The 14,477-nt window shown below is 57.6% G+C and overlaps 3 protein-coding genes across 4 annotated transcripts in view; 1 reads left to right on the forward strand and 2 right to left on the reverse strand.

Annotated features, from left to right (window-relative positions):
- Positions 1–408: 408 nt before the first annotated feature.
- On the reverse strand, positions 409–1,703 carry C4HXorf65 (chromosome 4 CXorf65 homolog). Its single transcript, XM_035324215.1, has 4 exons — positions 1,310–1,703; positions 1,170–1,238; positions 698–1,074; positions 409–519 (listed from the first exon to the last, which is right to left on the reverse strand). Exons 1-4 carry the CDS (start codon positions 1,701–1,703, stop codon positions 409–411), a joined length of 951 nt encoding a protein of 316 aa, XP_035180106.1.
- A 467-nt stretch (positions 1,704–2,170) lies between these two features.
- On the reverse strand, positions 2,171–4,889 carry IL2RG (interleukin 2 receptor subunit gamma). The gene is made up of 8 exons (XM_035325234.1): positions 4,706–4,889; positions 3,796–3,886; positions 3,425–3,609; positions 3,164–3,306; positions 2,917–3,079; positions 2,720–2,828; positions 2,566–2,650; positions 2,171–2,488 (listed from the first exon to the last, which is right to left on the reverse strand). The coding sequence occupies exons 1-8, from the start codon at positions 4,788–4,790 to the stop codon at positions 2,288–2,290; spliced, it is 1,062 nt and encodes a 353-aa protein (XP_035181125.1). The 5' UTR covers positions 4,791–4,889; the 3' UTR covers positions 2,171–2,287.
- Positions 4,890–5,719: 830 nt separating this feature from the next.
- The window catches only part of MED12 (mediator complex subunit 12), a 37,048-nt gene continuing 28,290 nt past the window's right edge, over positions 5,720–14,477 (forward strand). For both annotated transcript variants that reach the window (XM_035325280.1, XM_035325281.1), the window contains exons 1-9: positions 5,720–5,904; positions 6,207–6,311; positions 7,101–7,292; positions 9,014–9,173; positions 10,343–10,518; positions 10,800–10,910; positions 11,488–11,742; positions 13,922–14,068; positions 14,338–14,437. In XM_035325280.1, coding sequence (XP_035181171.1) covers positions 5,743–5,904; positions 6,207–6,311; positions 7,101–7,292; positions 9,014–9,173; positions 10,343–10,518; positions 10,800–10,910; positions 11,488–11,742; positions 13,922–14,068; positions 14,338–14,437 — 1,408 coding nt within the window. In that variant the 5' untranslated portion in view covers positions 5,720–5,742. The remainder of the gene's footprint in view (positions 5,905–6,206; positions 6,312–7,100; positions 7,293–9,013; positions 9,174–10,342; positions 10,519–10,799; positions 10,911–11,487; positions 11,743–13,921; positions 14,069–14,337; positions 14,438–14,477) is intronic.

Raw genomic sequence — 14,477 nt, forward strand, 5'->3', positions numbered from 1 at the left:
CGTCCCGGCCGCCGGCCCCGCTGAGCCGGGCACCGCGGCAGCCCGGTCCGGGGCGGGAGGGGCGTGGCCTCGGCGCCGCCTCCGCCAATCACCGCCGCCAGGGGGCGTGGCCACCGCCGCCTCGCCCCCCCGATGAGCCGCCCCGGGGGCGGAGCCTCGAGGGGGCGGCACCCCGCGGCACCACGTGGCCAGGGGTGGAAAGTTACCCGGCCGGCCAGAGGCGGGCCCCGCCCACCGGGGAAAGGGGCGTGGCTTTGGGGGCGCCCCGCCCACTCGAGAAAAAAAGGGGGCGTGGCTTGTGCTGCCCCGCCGCCGGGGGGCGCCCGCGGGGCGGGGGGGGGGCGCGGTGCCGGTCCCGGTGTCCCCGTCCCAGCGGCACCAGGCGGGGGCATCACGGCTTTATTGGGCTCAGCGCTGCCTCGGCCGCGGCTGCCGCCCCCCCGGGGGCTGCGACGTCCTGCGGGGAGCCCCCTCCTGCTCCTCGCCGGATCGTGCTGCGCCTCGAGCCGCTGCCTTGCCCTGCGCGGAGGGACGGGGGTGACACGGGGACACGGGGGCGGGATGGACGGGCAGGGGGACACGGGGACAGGGACAGGGACGTGGGGTGGCAGGGTTGTGCACGTGGGGCAGCAGGGTGCGGCCACGCGGTGGTGCTGGGGAGGTGGGGATGGGGTGGGTGGGGGTGGCACGGGGACACGCAGGGGGCAACGGGGCACCGGGACAGGGGTGAGGGGTGGCACGGCGTGGGGACAGCGGGCGTGGGGACAGCGGGCGGGGGGACAGCGGGCATGGGCACTGGGCAGCTCCCACCGCCGGGCACCCACGAGATGCTGGGGGCCAGAGAGGTGAGGAAGGGCCTCGGACGTGGTGGCGGTGTCCCCGTCCCCGCTGGAGGTGGCCTTGGTGGAGGTGGCAGTCCCAGCGCCACCAGGTCCCACAGGCCACCCCTTACCGCTCCCTGGCCTTGGGTGCCAGCGGGCAGCGCCTCGGTGGTCGGCGTCCTCCTGCCCTCCGCAGCCTTCAGCGAGCGCTGCAGCCTCCTGTGCGGGTGCTGCCCATGCTGCCGCAGCGCCTCTGCGCCGGAGATGGGGCTTGGGGGCTCCGTGGCAGCCCCCTGGGGGGGATACCCCCGCCCCGTGCACCCCGTGGGTCCCCATCCCCGCACCCACCGGTCAGCGCCACGCTGGGGTTCTTCAGCAGGGGCGTGAAGGTCCGCGACGCCTGCTCCTGCGCGGTGCCTGCGGGCACTGCCGTCATGCCTCCCGCAGCGTCCTGCGGGGACCGCGGGGACGGGGGGCTCTGCGCCTACCGGGGGTGCCCAGGTCCACCCTGCACACGTAGTAGGTGCCGGGCGCCGGGAGGAACTCGCTGGCCCTCTCCCGTAGGGTCTTGACCTGGAAGAGCAGCTTGGGGGTGCCCAGCTTGTCGCACAGGTCAATGACGTCTGGAAAAGCCAGGGCGCGCATCCCAGAGCTGCCAGCCCCATGGGGAGCCCCCGCGGGGTCCGCCCGCCACCCCCCGAGCTCACCGGTGGCCGGGACCCCCAGCTTGGTCCTCAGGTGGGAGAGCAGCAGCAGGACGGGGCAGTCGGTGTTGACCAGGAAGCTCTGGTTGTCTGCGGGGACAGTGGCTGAGGGGACGTCCTGCGGACCCGCAGCGTCCCCCCGCCGCGTCCTCGTGGCCGGGAGGGGACCCACCGCCATGGCTGACGCAGATGAACATGCTGCTGCTGCGGGATGGAACCGTGGCGCTGCTCCCTGCCCCGCGGCGCTTGTGAGGTCGGAGCCGGGGTACCGGGGTGTTCTCCCCTCTAACCCCCGGAATGAGACCGACCCAAAGCCAAGTGCAGCACAGCTTTATTGCAGCTGGAAACCCGCGGTGCAAGCAAGCAAGTGGCCAGGCTGCGCCCGGAGAGCAGGGCTGGCCCGGTGGCTTGTCCCCTCGGGGGGCAGCAGCTGTCCCTCGGTGCTCCTTCGGCCGCGTGTCCCCGTCAGTCAGGGGCCGCAGGTGCAGCCTGGCTGTCCCCGCAGGGTGTCACTGGGACACGCACGGGAACCATCCCACGGCTCTGCCCCCTCACGGCAGCCCCACGAGGGATCCCCCACGGGGCTGTGCCCGCAGCGGGACGTCGCCGTGCCCTCCTGGACACCCAGCGCTAAGGACGGGGCGGGTGCTGGCGCTCCGTGGCCGCGGCAGGGAGCAGGGCTGGGGGCCTCAGGGCGTTTGGCAAGGACAGGACGGGAGCAGGGGGCAGGATGGATTCGGGGCAGCGGCGCTGGAGCGGGTGTCACACTCCCACGTAGTTGTTCTGGTAGGGGCTGTGCTCACGGGGGCCAGCCGGGGCCCCAGGCCCCCCCAGCAGGCGGTTGCTGCCGTCCCACTGGGGCTCGTGGCTGTCCTTGGAGGGCAGCTCGCTCACGTAGCAGATGCTCTCGCTGTAGTTGGGCTTGAAGCTCTCCAGCATGTCTTTGGGGACTCCAGCCCATTCCTCAGGGGACAGAGGAGAGTGAGCAGGGCCAGGAGGCGCCACCCAGCCCGGCCCCGCTGCAGGATGGGGAGACTTACCTGGAAGTTGCCGTTGTGGGTGATGAAGAGCTCGTCGAAGTTCTTGCTGGGGTTGGGGATCCGGGGCATGAGGATGACCCAAACCCTGCGCGGGACAGAAGTGTCGGAGGGACAGGCGCTGCCCCACGCCCGCGCCCCCCGGCCGGCCGCTCACCTTTCCATGCGCACCAGCAGGACGACGAGGACCAGCAGCAGCAGGCAGGAGGCGATGGGGACGAGAACCGTGTGGATCCAGAACCACTGCAGCTGCTCCTCCGCGAGACCTGCAAGGAGCCCTGGTGGTGGGGAACCGGCCGGCACACGGCCACCGTGGGGCAGAGGAAGGGGCCGGCGCCATGGGCGTGCTCCTACCCTTGCTGGTGGAGTTTCTGCCCCACACCACGGGGACACTCCACTCGCTCCAGAGCTGGGTGCTGCCGCAGTAGCTGTTGATCTTGCTGCGCACGTAGAAGGTGTAGTACTTCTCGTAGTCCACGCTGGGGAAGGAGAAGATGTCTCCCTTCACCCCGTGCTCCTGGGGAGAGACGAGGGATAGGCAGTGAGGGCCAGCACTGCGGGGACGGGCGGAGGCTCGGCGTCCTGCCCCGGCGCCTCTTACAATCCAGCTCGTGTCCTTGTTGCTCTTGTACTTGACGGCGTGCTCCAGGCACTGCGCCTTGGGGTACGGGGAGCTCCAGGTCAGCTGCAGCTGGTTGCTGCTCATGTTGCGGATGGTCAGGTTGACCGGAGCCCCCGGTTTCACTGCGGAGCACGGACAGCGCCCGTCAGCACCGTCCCCACGCCCCCGTGGCCCTGCCACCAGCCGGGAGGTGAGCGGGTGGCCCCGGGGAGCCTGGGGACCCCCTGCCCCGCTCCGTACCGAGGTCCTGCAGCTCCATGCGCTTGCTGCGGATCTCCAGGGTCTGGCCGTTGAGGCTGGCGTTGAGGAGGACGTGGAAGGGCTGGAACTGGATGATCTCGCTGTGGTTGAAGTGGCAGCCGACGCTGACAGCCTGGTCCCACAGGTAGCGCTTGCACTCCACCATGGGCAACCTGTTCTCGTACCTGTGCACGGCGGGTTACGGGGGCTCCCCGGGACCCCGCGCACCCCATCCCTTCCTGGAGCCCTCTCCGGGTGCGTCCCCCCCCAGTGGGCCCACAGACGGAGCCCCCACCCCCGGGCTCGGCACAGAGGTGCCGGCGGGGGGCTGGAAACCCTGCGGGGGGCTGGCGCGGGGCAGGGGCACCCACCAGTAGTAGAGGGAGTAGTTGGCGGTGAGCGTCTCGCCGCTCCCCCACTTGCAGGTCATGTACTCCTCGTTGAACAGGACGCACTCCACCCCTGCAGGGCACAGAAACCACCGGGCACTTTCCGCTTTCGCGCTGCCCACGGCCCACGGCCGCCCCACGTCCTCCTCCCGAGAACTGCCAGCTCAGCGTCTTTCCCCCCCGCATCCGCGCTCGCCTCTTCCTGCCGTAACCGTGGTGGCACCGCTGGCTTTTACGGGGCTCTGCCAGGGTCTGCGCCCTGAGCTGGTGAAAAAAAAACAACAAAAAACAAACCCAAACCCAAACCAGCACAGTTCAAGGCCCCAGATGCGCCCCGAGCAGCGCGCTGCCCCGCGCCGTGCCAGCTGCGGTTGCCCGTGCTGCGGCAGCAGGGGGCTGCGCCGGCGGGCTCGGCCGACGGCCGCTCTCTGTGAGCGTGCTTTTCCAGGGGAAACGTGGGTTTGCCATTTTGTGACCCAAGATAAACCACGAGGCCGAGCAAACGTGCGCCGAGCGCAGGTTGTTTCGGCGTGTGGAAATGGAGGGCACCCTCCGGGCCGGCGGCGAGGCCCGGAGATAGCGGAGGGGCGGCGTTTGTTGGGAAAGCAGGTGCTTTGTCAATGGGCAGCCCGCAGCCGGGCTTCCAGAAGTAACGGCAGCCACGGGGACACCGGTGCGAGCGTGGGGCTGGTACCCACAGGGCCAGCGATGCTCCAGCTCCCGCCTGGGAGCCCCGACACCCAGCGGGATGTCCCGGCACAGCCCGGCTCTCCCGGCAGCCCCACCGCTGGGAGCCCCGGGACACGGCCCCGCGTCCTGCCCTCGGCCGCCATCACTGGGGAGCGCTGTCCCCGTCCCCACCGCCCACGGGGTGGTCCCCACCCCCCCTTACCTGTGGGGCCATGGGCAGCGGCGAGGCGGGGGCCCAGCCCGCAGAGCAGCAGGACGGGCGCGAGGAAAGCCGCGGGCACCGCCATGGCGCGGCTGGCGTGCGACGGCCCCGCGCAGCCCACCTTGCTCAGCCGATGGCTTCCGCACCCGCCGCCGCTTCCTGCCGCACGGCGCCGCCCGCCGCCGAGGGCCCACCCTGTATGACGCCCCGACGGGGCCCCATGGCTCGCCCCAACGGGGCCCCGCCGCTCTTCCTGCCCGGCCCCCGCAGCTCCAGGTCCCCCCTGGGACCCCACAGCTCGCCCCCCCGGGGATCGGGCTGCTGTGGGGGGGGGTCCTGAACTGCGGGCAGGCCCGTGGGCACATACGGGGTGGTGGTCACCGGGGGGGCTCTGTCAGGGAAGTGGCCGTGGTGGGGGTGGCCATGGGGCAGGTACTGGGGGGTGGGCTGGGGGTGGTGGGATGGGGTGGCGGGTCCCCTGGGGGTCCCCTGGGGGTGCCATGGGGTCCGCTGGGGGAGCCATCGGGGTGCCGTGGGGTGCCCCAGGGGTGCCGTGGGGACCCCTGGGGGTACCCTGGGGGTGCCGTGGGGTGCCCTGGGGTCCCGTGGGGACCCGTGGGGTCCGGGGGTGCCCTGGGTGTGCCGTGGGGGTCCCATGGGTTGCCCTGGGGGTGCAGTGAGGGTCCCTTTGGGGGTCCTGTGGGGGTCCCCTGTGGGTGCCGTGGGGTCCCGTGGGGTCCCCGGGGGTTCCCGGGGGTGCCGTCGGGGCGGGCACGTGGCGGGGCGCCGAGGGCAGCCCCGGGGTGCGGCGCGGGAAGCGGGGTGGCGACCACGTGACCCCGCCGTGTCCGCCAGGGGGCGCCGGTCGCCCCTCGGCCGCCTTCGGCACTCTCCGCCTCCGCCCGGCGCGGGCTCGGGCCCTCCCCTTCGGGCTTCTCCGTCCGCCCTCGGCTCGGCTTCGGGGAGCTCCGGCCCCCCTCGGCGGCTCCGGCTCCGCTCGGGTCCGTCCGGAAGCGTTCGGGCCGGGCCGGCGGCGCATGCGCAGCGGCCCCGGCGGTCCTTGTTGTGGCCCGGCCGCCGCTGCCCGCCGGCCGCCCGGGATGGCGGCCTTCGGCGTCCTCAGCTACGAGCACCGCCCGCTCAAGCGGCCGCGCCTCGGCCCGCCCGACGTCTACCCGCAGGACCCCAAGCAGAAGGAGGTGCGGGGGGGTGGTTGACCGCTGACGGGCTGGGGGGAGCCCCTCAGGGCCCGGCCCCGCGGGGAGACCCGGCACGGCCGTGACCGGGGCTCTGGGGAGGGACGGAGGGAGGGGGGCGGCCGGGCCCGGCCTCGTCCTCAGGGACCCATCAGGGACCCCCCCAAGGGCCCCCCATGGACCCCCCAAGGACCCCCCATGGACCTCCAAGGGACCCTTAGAAACCCCTCAGGGATCCCTCAGGGACTCCCAAGGACCCCCAGGGGACCCCTCATGGCACGCTGACCGCCTCCCGCCCCCCACAGGATGAGCTGACTGCCCTGAACGTCAAGCAAGGCTTCAACAACCAGCCCGCCGTCTCTGGGGACGAACACGGCAGCGCCAAAAACGTCAATTTCAACCCCGCCAAGGTGAGAGCCCGCCGGAGCAGCCCTCCTGGCAGCTCGCAGGGCTGGGCTGGGCTGTCCCGGGAGGCCGTGGGTCTGCTGGCAGCCTCCTCGCCTTCGGGATGGGTGCTGCAAGAGCTGCCCCTGCATGGTCAGAGTTCGGTGTTGGCAGGCGTTGGTCGGCAGCTGTGGCTCCCGCCTCTGGGAGCAGATCCTTGTCTGGCCTGGTACAGCCAGGTGGCTTTATCTCCAGCTGGTAGATATGTCCTTATATTCTGCAGTCCAAGCAGGAGATTGCGGTACCGGTAGTGAGAAACCTCTTCAGTATAGGCCTGGTTAGGTCATTGCGATGGTGGAAGAGATGTAAGGCTTGTTGAAACATCTGACAATTTAAACACAAGGGTTGCAAAACTGGCTTCAACTTCATTTTTCTGATATCAAGGCGTTACCTACTTGGTCTCCCTTCTGAGAGGACTGGCAGTGACCTGGGATGGAAGGCAATCGATAAGCGCGGTGGTGTTGGTTTTTTTTTGGCTCACCTAAGTCCCAGAAGCCCTCAGTCTGGACTGACTTAAGTGTTCATAAAGAGTTGTGTCCATCTCAGCTGGAGTCCTGGCTCAGCTGTTGTATTGTCATCTAGAAGCATTCCTCTTTGCGAGTAACGGAAGTTATTGGCGTTTTTGTGTGTGTGTTTCAGAAGTTCATAACCGGGGAGACTTCTGGCAGGAAGGATAGATGGGATTTTAAGTGAGCAGAGCAGATTTTTCAGCTATGAAATGTAATTTGCCCTTTTTCTTTCTTTCCGTCCTCCAGATCAGTTCAAATTTTAGTAGTATTATTGCAGAAAAGCTGCGGTGCAATACACTGCCCGACACAGGAAGACGGAAACCCCAGGTGAATCAGAAGGATAACTTCTGGCTGGTGACAGCGCGTTCGCAGAGTGCCATAAACAACTGGTTCACCGATCTGGCTGGAACTAAGCCTCTCACTCACCTGGCCAAGAAGGTATGTCACAGGAGAGGCTGTCCGGCAGGGCAGAACATTTTATCCATGCTTCCTTCTGAAGTGTTTGCTTAGTAGAAGGTTTTACTGCTTGGAGGAGTTTCTTCCATCTACATCTCTCGAAGTTTTCATCTTGAGCTTATCCAGGACGTGTGTTGCGCTACTTGTGGTCTCCCTGCTCAATGCACTCGTCCTTTGTTTTTTATTTGGAGGTTGGGTTCAGCTCTGTTTGCTGCCCTGCGTGGCGTGACTGATTTCTGTTGAGGTTCTGATCCTTTTCAGAAGAGGTGCTGCTGATGCCTTTGGCCTGTTGTTTAGACGAGGACCTTTCCTGTTGTGGGGGTTTCCAACTTCTCCAAAGTTGTAATGGGAATTACTGGAAACGATCAGCTGAGTTACTTCCCAGACTTCTGTTGAGTGACACATGTTTCTGGTTTTAAGCTGAGAACAGTGCATGTTAGCCTGGCTGAGACCAAACTGTAAAGCGTTTGTGTGCCCTGGGGTCTAGGGCTAGGGATTACCCTGGCAGCACTGAATGCTTTAGGGTATGGGAGAAGGAAGAAGGGTCCCACTCTGCCATGTCATGGGGCCCAATAACAAGGGGAGCTAACTGCCTATCATGCTGGGTCAATAAACAAGGAACCTAGGAATCTACTGTGTAGTGTGGAAAAATAAAACCTCCAGCTGCAAAATAGTAGCAGAGCACGGAGTTTAGAAACTGGAATTTACCTGGCCCTTTGAATTCTGGGGCAGCCTTGGGAAAATAAAACAATTGGTTTTCCCCACAATCTGTCTCTGGTCTCTTAATAAATTTAGTCTTTATATCTTTGCACATCAGCCGTTAGGTTCTTGAGGTCACTGTGTAAACCTGAGCCTTTCAAGGCCTCTCCCAGTTTTCTGCAGTGTGCTCCATCAGCTTTCAGAGACAGACGTGAAAACAGCGCAGTTGGTAGCCAATGAGTCCGTGGCTTTGAGGCATCAGAGAATAATTGGGCAGAATGTAAGAAACACAGCGAGTGAGCAATTCAACAGTCAGTAGTTTGGGGAAGTTGATAGCTACAAAATGTACCTGTTCTCTGTGTAATTCTCGTACCCCTGTGAACCCACACATACCTGTGCTCTGCATGGCATCCCGTGCAGGTGTATGTTTTGCTGTGATGTGTTACCGCTTCCTGCTTCATAAATCTGCAGTCTGATGATTCCACTGGTACCCTCCCATGCTTTCTCTTGAATTTTGGAGTCTTGGATTAATGAATTCCTTCCTGCTGTGGTATTCAGTTCCCTGTTTCTTGTCTTCTGTTGGCCGCTTGTGATATTACAAGACTGTAACCGTTCTGTTTTGTTTACAACATGAAGAGTCCTGTCTCCACTCTGTCCTCATGCTCGTTCCTGACTCAGTCCTTAGCCTGCACCTTTTGTAGTTGTTTACATCCTCTCCAGAGGATATCCTCAGAGCCGTTTGCAGGATTCAGGGCGTGGATTTACAGCGATGTAATTGTTTTCTGTCTTCTTTCAATTTGTTTTGCTTCTGTTTATGCTGAACTGCTCTGGTGCTGTTGCTTTGTGACCAGAGACAAATTCTTGCAGTAGGTTTCTCGAGGCACAGAGCAGCACGGTGCCTCTTTTCCCTGCACAGGTGGTAGTGCCTGCGGTGTGTGGCATTGCTTCGGAAGAGTTCCTGTCCAAGTCCGTGGTTGCGATTCCCCCTCTCCGTTCTGTTACAGGTACCCATCTTTAGCAAGAAGGAAGAGGTCTTTGGTTATTTGGCAAAATACACTGTTCCGGTGATGAGAGCGGCGTGGCTCATCAAAATGACTTGTGCCTATTATGCAGCCATCACAGAAACCAAGGTGAAAAAGCGGCATGTCATTGATCCCTTCATCGGTAAGCGTTTGTGTGGAGCTCTGCTTTGTTCATCCCAGGTGCTTCCTGCACGGCGTGCTCTTGAGCAGTGAGAGGTAGCCTGGAAATCAACATGAATTTGTTTCCTGCTGATAAATCCTGGTGCTTTGATGTGCATAACTGTCTGAAATAACAGAGCCCACTCGGGAGAGTCCTCTGAAAAATAAGTCTTAGCACACAGAAATCCTTCCTCAGAGCCTACCTCTTATTTTTCCACTTTCTTTTTCAAAATTCCCCCTTAAGTTCTGTGCTCCTCTGCAGCATTACCTGTTTTTTTTTCCTTACCCTACAAAGACTGCAAATGTTATTGCTTAGCTATGAGTGATTAGCTTCTTCCTGAGTAAGTATCTTTCCCAGAGAATTCCCATATATTATTCATATATATTTCCAGTTTCATTAAGCCTTCCTGGATCCCACATCTAACGTCCTTTGTGTTCCGGCCTGCTCCAGTTTACTGCAGTCTAGAGGAACTTCAGTGTCTGTTTGCTGGCTCGTGTGGCTGTCACTACAGGACCTGACCACGCTCCCTTGAAAAGCAGTACTAGCAGCTGATGGCCATGGAATTTTTTCTTTCTTGTTTATCTTTGGTTTAAAAATTGCAGAAGCTTTTTTTTTTGAGGTTGATCAGCTTGCTGGATATATTAATTCCAATTGCTTTCCCGTTCCTTTGGGTATCTGTCCTATTGCTGACCCAAGCTGTATGTTTTTGCCTTGGGTTTTGTCATCTGCGTTGTCCCAGGAGAGTGTAGTCGTACTGTTACTTTGTGTACTGAGTTTGTCTTTTATACAGTTAGATTTTAGTAAAAAATAATTATTTTTAGAAATTGGTGATCATGGCTTTGCACTGGTGTCTCAAATAGATTAAAGACAATTTCAGAGCTGAAGTGTTTGCAGTGTTTCTGCTGTCTGGAAGGTGATTGAGGATGTTCGGTCAGGCTGGCCTAACCCTGCATTACTGTGGTCTCCCCACCTCACTGCCACCCCCAGTCCAGGAACAAAGCTAATAGTGTGATATTTACTTTTTCCTCTCTTTCGCTACTTTTCAAATGACAGGAACTTTTCTGGGTTTCCACGTGGATGCTAACCTAGGCGTTGGTTCTTTTCCTTCTGTTCAGCACCGTGCTCGTTGTTAACGTGTTCCTTTCCTCCAGAATGGACGCAGATCATCACCAAGTACCTGTCAGAGCAGCTGCAGAAAATTGCGGAGTTTTACAGACAGCTCCCAGGGCAAGGCTGTGGTTCGCCATCTGGGCCGATGCCTCAGGAGGTGGAACAAGCTTTGAAGCAGTGGGACTACAACGAGAAGCTAGCTATGTTCATGTTCCAGGTGAGGGGTGCTGGGTGGGTGCGTAGGGAGGGCTAGGGGATGAGTACCCAGAGTGATGTGTTTTTGCATAATACTCTTGTTATGAATAGACCTTCAGGGCTGGATGCAGTTCTAGTTCTTCTAGGGCAGGATGAGCTCGGTAGTAGAATGGGGTAGTACAGGATTGTGCAAACTTCTAGAGTTATTGCCATGAGAAAGCAAGCAGCTGCTGCCGTTCTGCCTTACCTTAGGGAGCCTTGATTCAGCTCTTGTCCATTTGCTCTGCCTTTATCTGTGTGCAGGATGGCATGCTGGACCGGCATGAATTCCTCACGTGGGTCCTTGAGTGCTTCGAGAAGATACGGTCAGGAGAAGACGAATTTCTCAAAATGCTCCTACCCTTGCTGCTACGGGTAAGAAATACCTGCTGTTTTAGGAGAGCTCTGACTTGTCTGTTGTCAGTCCCCTCCAGACTGCCTAAGGCATGATGAGCTGTTTTGCACTGTGAATGCTGGAGAATGTCCTGCTCGAGCATCATTTTAGCTGATGCAAGGAAACCTTTTCGAGTCCTGCTTTTTTCTGTTTCTCTCTCCTTTATCCTGTTCCCCTGCATTAGACCTGGCAATCCCTGTCCACCTCGTAATTGTGATAGTGGGACTCCTGGTACTCATTGTGCACCTCTGCTTGGAAGCTGCTTTTCTTTCTTTTTTGCTTTTTGTCACAGTAGGTTTTAGATAGACTCTTGAAGCCCTGGGAAGGCTGGGTGTGGGTACGTTTTGATGCGTGGATTCATTGTCATAGGAGAGCATTTAAGGAGTTTCTCTGATGCTTAGTAGCCAGTGGGTGGTAGATGATGCCAAGGTGTGCTGTGTGAAGGGCCTCTCTCTACGAGGCAGTGCTGTGCTGTATTCAGCTTTGGGAGGATAAAGGGTTTCCTCCATGTTGCTTCTAATGAGGACTTTTTTTTTTTTACCTTGCTCTTCCCTACAGTACTCTGGAGAGTTTGTGCAGTCTGCGTACCTGTCCAGACGTCTGGCCTACTTCTGCACCCGCAGGCTTGCTATGCAGCTGGATGGTGCTGGTGGGCACCCACCCCACATCCTGTCTACGCAGACAGGGAATGCTCTTCCTTCAACTCCGACCCCTCAGCCAGCTGCCGGGAATCCTCCTCCCAGCCCTTTCAGTGACTTACTACTGTGCCCTCAGCACCGGCCGGTGGTATATGGACTCAGTTGCATCCTTCAGGTAGGTCCACGCAGTAGCTGATGACAGCAGGGTCAGCAGGAACAGTTCCTAGGGTATGCCATTGCAGAAGAAATCACTACGGCTTGAGACAAATAACTTCCCGAGTGTAGGAGTTTCAAGCCATAATTGTCGATGTGTAAGTACTTGCTGATACGTTAAGAGAGTTTGGTACCAGACTTCAGTGCTGTAGCAGTGTCCTTGACTGAATTACATAAGAAAAGTGGGTTGGAACAGAGCCTTTTGCTCTATTCACGTGTGCTTCAGATGCCTGGGAATGCTTTGCTGAAGAGAGAGCAAGGAAAAAAAGGACGTTTCACCTGACGTTGTGTGTATCATTTAAAAAGCTGTCATCTAGGAAAGGAAGCTACACCAGGCATGAAGAAGAGCACATCATAATTTTGTGAGCTCTTCAAAAGAAAAACAAAACTACAATGACAAAAACATGGAACTGCCAAAATAACAGCAACCAAAGAAAAAAAAAAAAAACACAGAAAACCCTACACACTTTTATGTATGGAAGAACTTTAACCCTTTAGCCAGACCACTTTCCTCAGAAACGGTGGCAGACTAAGAAAAGGAGTGACTCTAAACTTACAGTCTGTGTACTTGGAATAAGCCCTAGGTTGCAGTAAAAGGGCAAGGATGCTGAAGCCTTGCTGGTAGATGTTTGAAGGGCAAGTGCTGTTGTGTCACTGTGGGACTCAGTCCAGACCGTGCTTGTGTCAGAGGGCGATAGGTGAGTTCTGTTCAGTGTGTTTGTTCATGGTTGTGTTTTTCTCCTTCAAGAGAAGAGTGACTAAGTCAGGTAGATCCCTGTGCAAGCACTGGAGATTGCCCCTTCCAGGAGCATGCTGAAGCAGAGAAGATTCCAGAGAGTGCAGGATGGAGCAGGAGCTGGAGAGGAAGAGCGCACAGAGCTTGGGAACCTGCAGCTCAGCAGAAAAATTGAGATCAAGGAGCCCTGACAGGATCAAGAAGCAGCCTGCCAGCTCTCAAACAGGATAGAAAGAAAATTCCTAGGGTACAGCTGGCTAGAAGTAAGATTGCCTCTGCAAGGGCCTAGAGAGCAAGGTGGGGGTTATAAATAACCCCTTTGTATTTGTGTTAAGCCTTTCTTAGTCGCTTTCAATTTAAAACGTTATTCTTCTAGTTTATGGTAAAACATGCCTTTTTGGATATAAAAATCCTTTTTGAGGGAAACTCCCTTCAGAGAAAATATAGGAGCATTTACATCTCAGATTTCACTGATTTGGGGTCTGAACAGCCTGCTTAAAAAGTTCAAATTGGTTAATGATGGTCAGGTTATTTTTATAGTATGTATCAGAAGAGCCCTTCTGAGAGAAGATGTACAGATCTTCTGTCTGCAGACAGTAGGTGAGGCTAAGGCGCAGTAAGATCTGGTGGCTGGAGCTGGATAAAGTCGGGCTGGAAACAGATGCGTTTCTATCAGTGTGTGTAATTAACCTTTGCTCAGATGTCCCAGAGAAATGATGGATTCTTTGGTTTGAGCATTTGTAGTAGCCTTGGTTGTCCATCTTAACATCTGGTTCCTCATGACCCGGAAACTGGAGAGGTGTATCCTAGGGATCATTCAGCGAAGATTTGGCTGTGGTTGTGGGTGTCTGTACAAGATTAAAAATGAATGAAATTGTGTAATAGTATTGATATTATAATCATAAATATTGTTATTAAATAATACAATATAATGAGCTTGGGGCTGTTGACTCAGAGTTCTTCTCACACTTTGCTGATTTACAGTCCACATCAAGAGTAATGTAAATGCTGCTCCTGGGCCAGGAGGGTCGGACTGTGCATTGACAGTGTGAGTCATAAGAAAATAAGGTCTGCTTATAAGAAGCAGGGAGCTCTGCAGCAACGTGTTGATGCTTTTGGATAACATGGAACTCTGCTCCTGGCTTCTTAAGCATACCTAGATTAAGACATTTAATACTGCAAAAATTCTAGTCTATCCCTTTCTGCTCTTGTATGCTCTGAAGAGTCTTGAAGCTTATAACAACCACCACCAAAAAAAACCACAAACCTAAACAGTAAATACACGCACAAGATGATGAATGTCTGGGCAGTGGAATAAATGAATGGCTTTCTGTAGCAAGTAATAAAATTTTGACTGTTTTGACCTTAATTTGCTGAATGATCCTCATTTTTCTGTCTGTTGCAGAGTATAATTTTGTGTTGCCCAAGCGCCCTTGTGTGGCATTACTCCCTGACTGATAGCAGGATAAAGACTGGTTCCCCACTGGATCACCTGCCCATAGCCCCGTCGAACTTGCCTATGCCAGGAGGGAATTCAGCCTTTACGCAGCAGGTGAGCAGCCTTTGGAACAGGGAGATCTGGTGCTCCAGGATAATAGCTGCATCATAGTTCTTTCAGGATTTTCCTTTCATGTTGTGCGATAAGCGCAGTCAGAGGTGCTCCCATTCTGCCATGAGTATGATAGCCAAGTACACCTTGGAAGATGGGCAAAATCTAATGTAAAGTGTAACTACTGTCATGTTCTTTGTTTTCTGATAATTTTTTTACACAGGACTTCTAAGGCATCCTCTTGGATGTTTACGCAAGTCTATTGCTTTTAGGTTCGGGCGAAGCTTCGTGAAATTGAGCAGCAAATAAAAGAGCGTGGCCAGGCTGTGGAGGTTCGTTGGTCGTTTGACAAGTGCCAAGAAACCACAGCAGGTAACTTGCTGTAGGTTTAAGTTTTTCTGCCATGTTCCAT

This window comes from Oxyura jamaicensis, chromosome 4, assembly GCF_011077185.1.
Source record: "Oxyura jamaicensis isolate SHBP4307 breed ruddy duck chromosome 4, BPBGC_Ojam_1.0, whole genome shotgun sequence".
Taxonomy (NCBI): Eukaryota; Metazoa; Chordata; class Aves; order Anseriformes; family Anatidae; genus Oxyura; species Oxyura jamaicensis.

Excerpts from the sequence above, each read along its gene's own strand:
- C4HXorf65 (XM_035324215.1), bottom strand. The coding sequence starts at position 1,703 with ATGGCGGTGGGTCCCCTCCCGGCCACGAGGACGCGGCGGGGGGACGCT. Across the intron at positions 1,239-1,309 it reads GGTGGACCTGGGCACCCCCG|GCACCGCGCAGGAGCAGGCG; the intron begins GTAGGCGCAGAG and ends CAGTGCCCGCAG. Across the intron at positions 1,075-1,169 it reads CCCCAGCGTGGCGCTGACCG|AGGCGCTGCGGCAGCATGGG; the intron begins GTGGGTGCGGGG and ends TCTCCGGCGCAG.
- IL2RG (XM_035325234.1), bottom strand. The coding sequence starts at position 4,790 with ATGGCGGTGCCCGCGGCTTTCCTCGCGCCCGTCCTGCTGCTCTGCGGG. Across the intron at positions 3,307-3,424 it reads CATGGAGCTGCAGGACCTCG|TGAAACCGGGGGCTCCGGTC; the intron begins GTACGGAGCGGG and ends CGTGCTCCGCAG. Across the intron at positions 2,651-2,719 it reads CTGCTGGTGCGCATGGAAAG|GGTTTGGGTCATCCTCATGC; the intron begins GTGAGCGGCCGG and ends TGTCCCGCGCAG.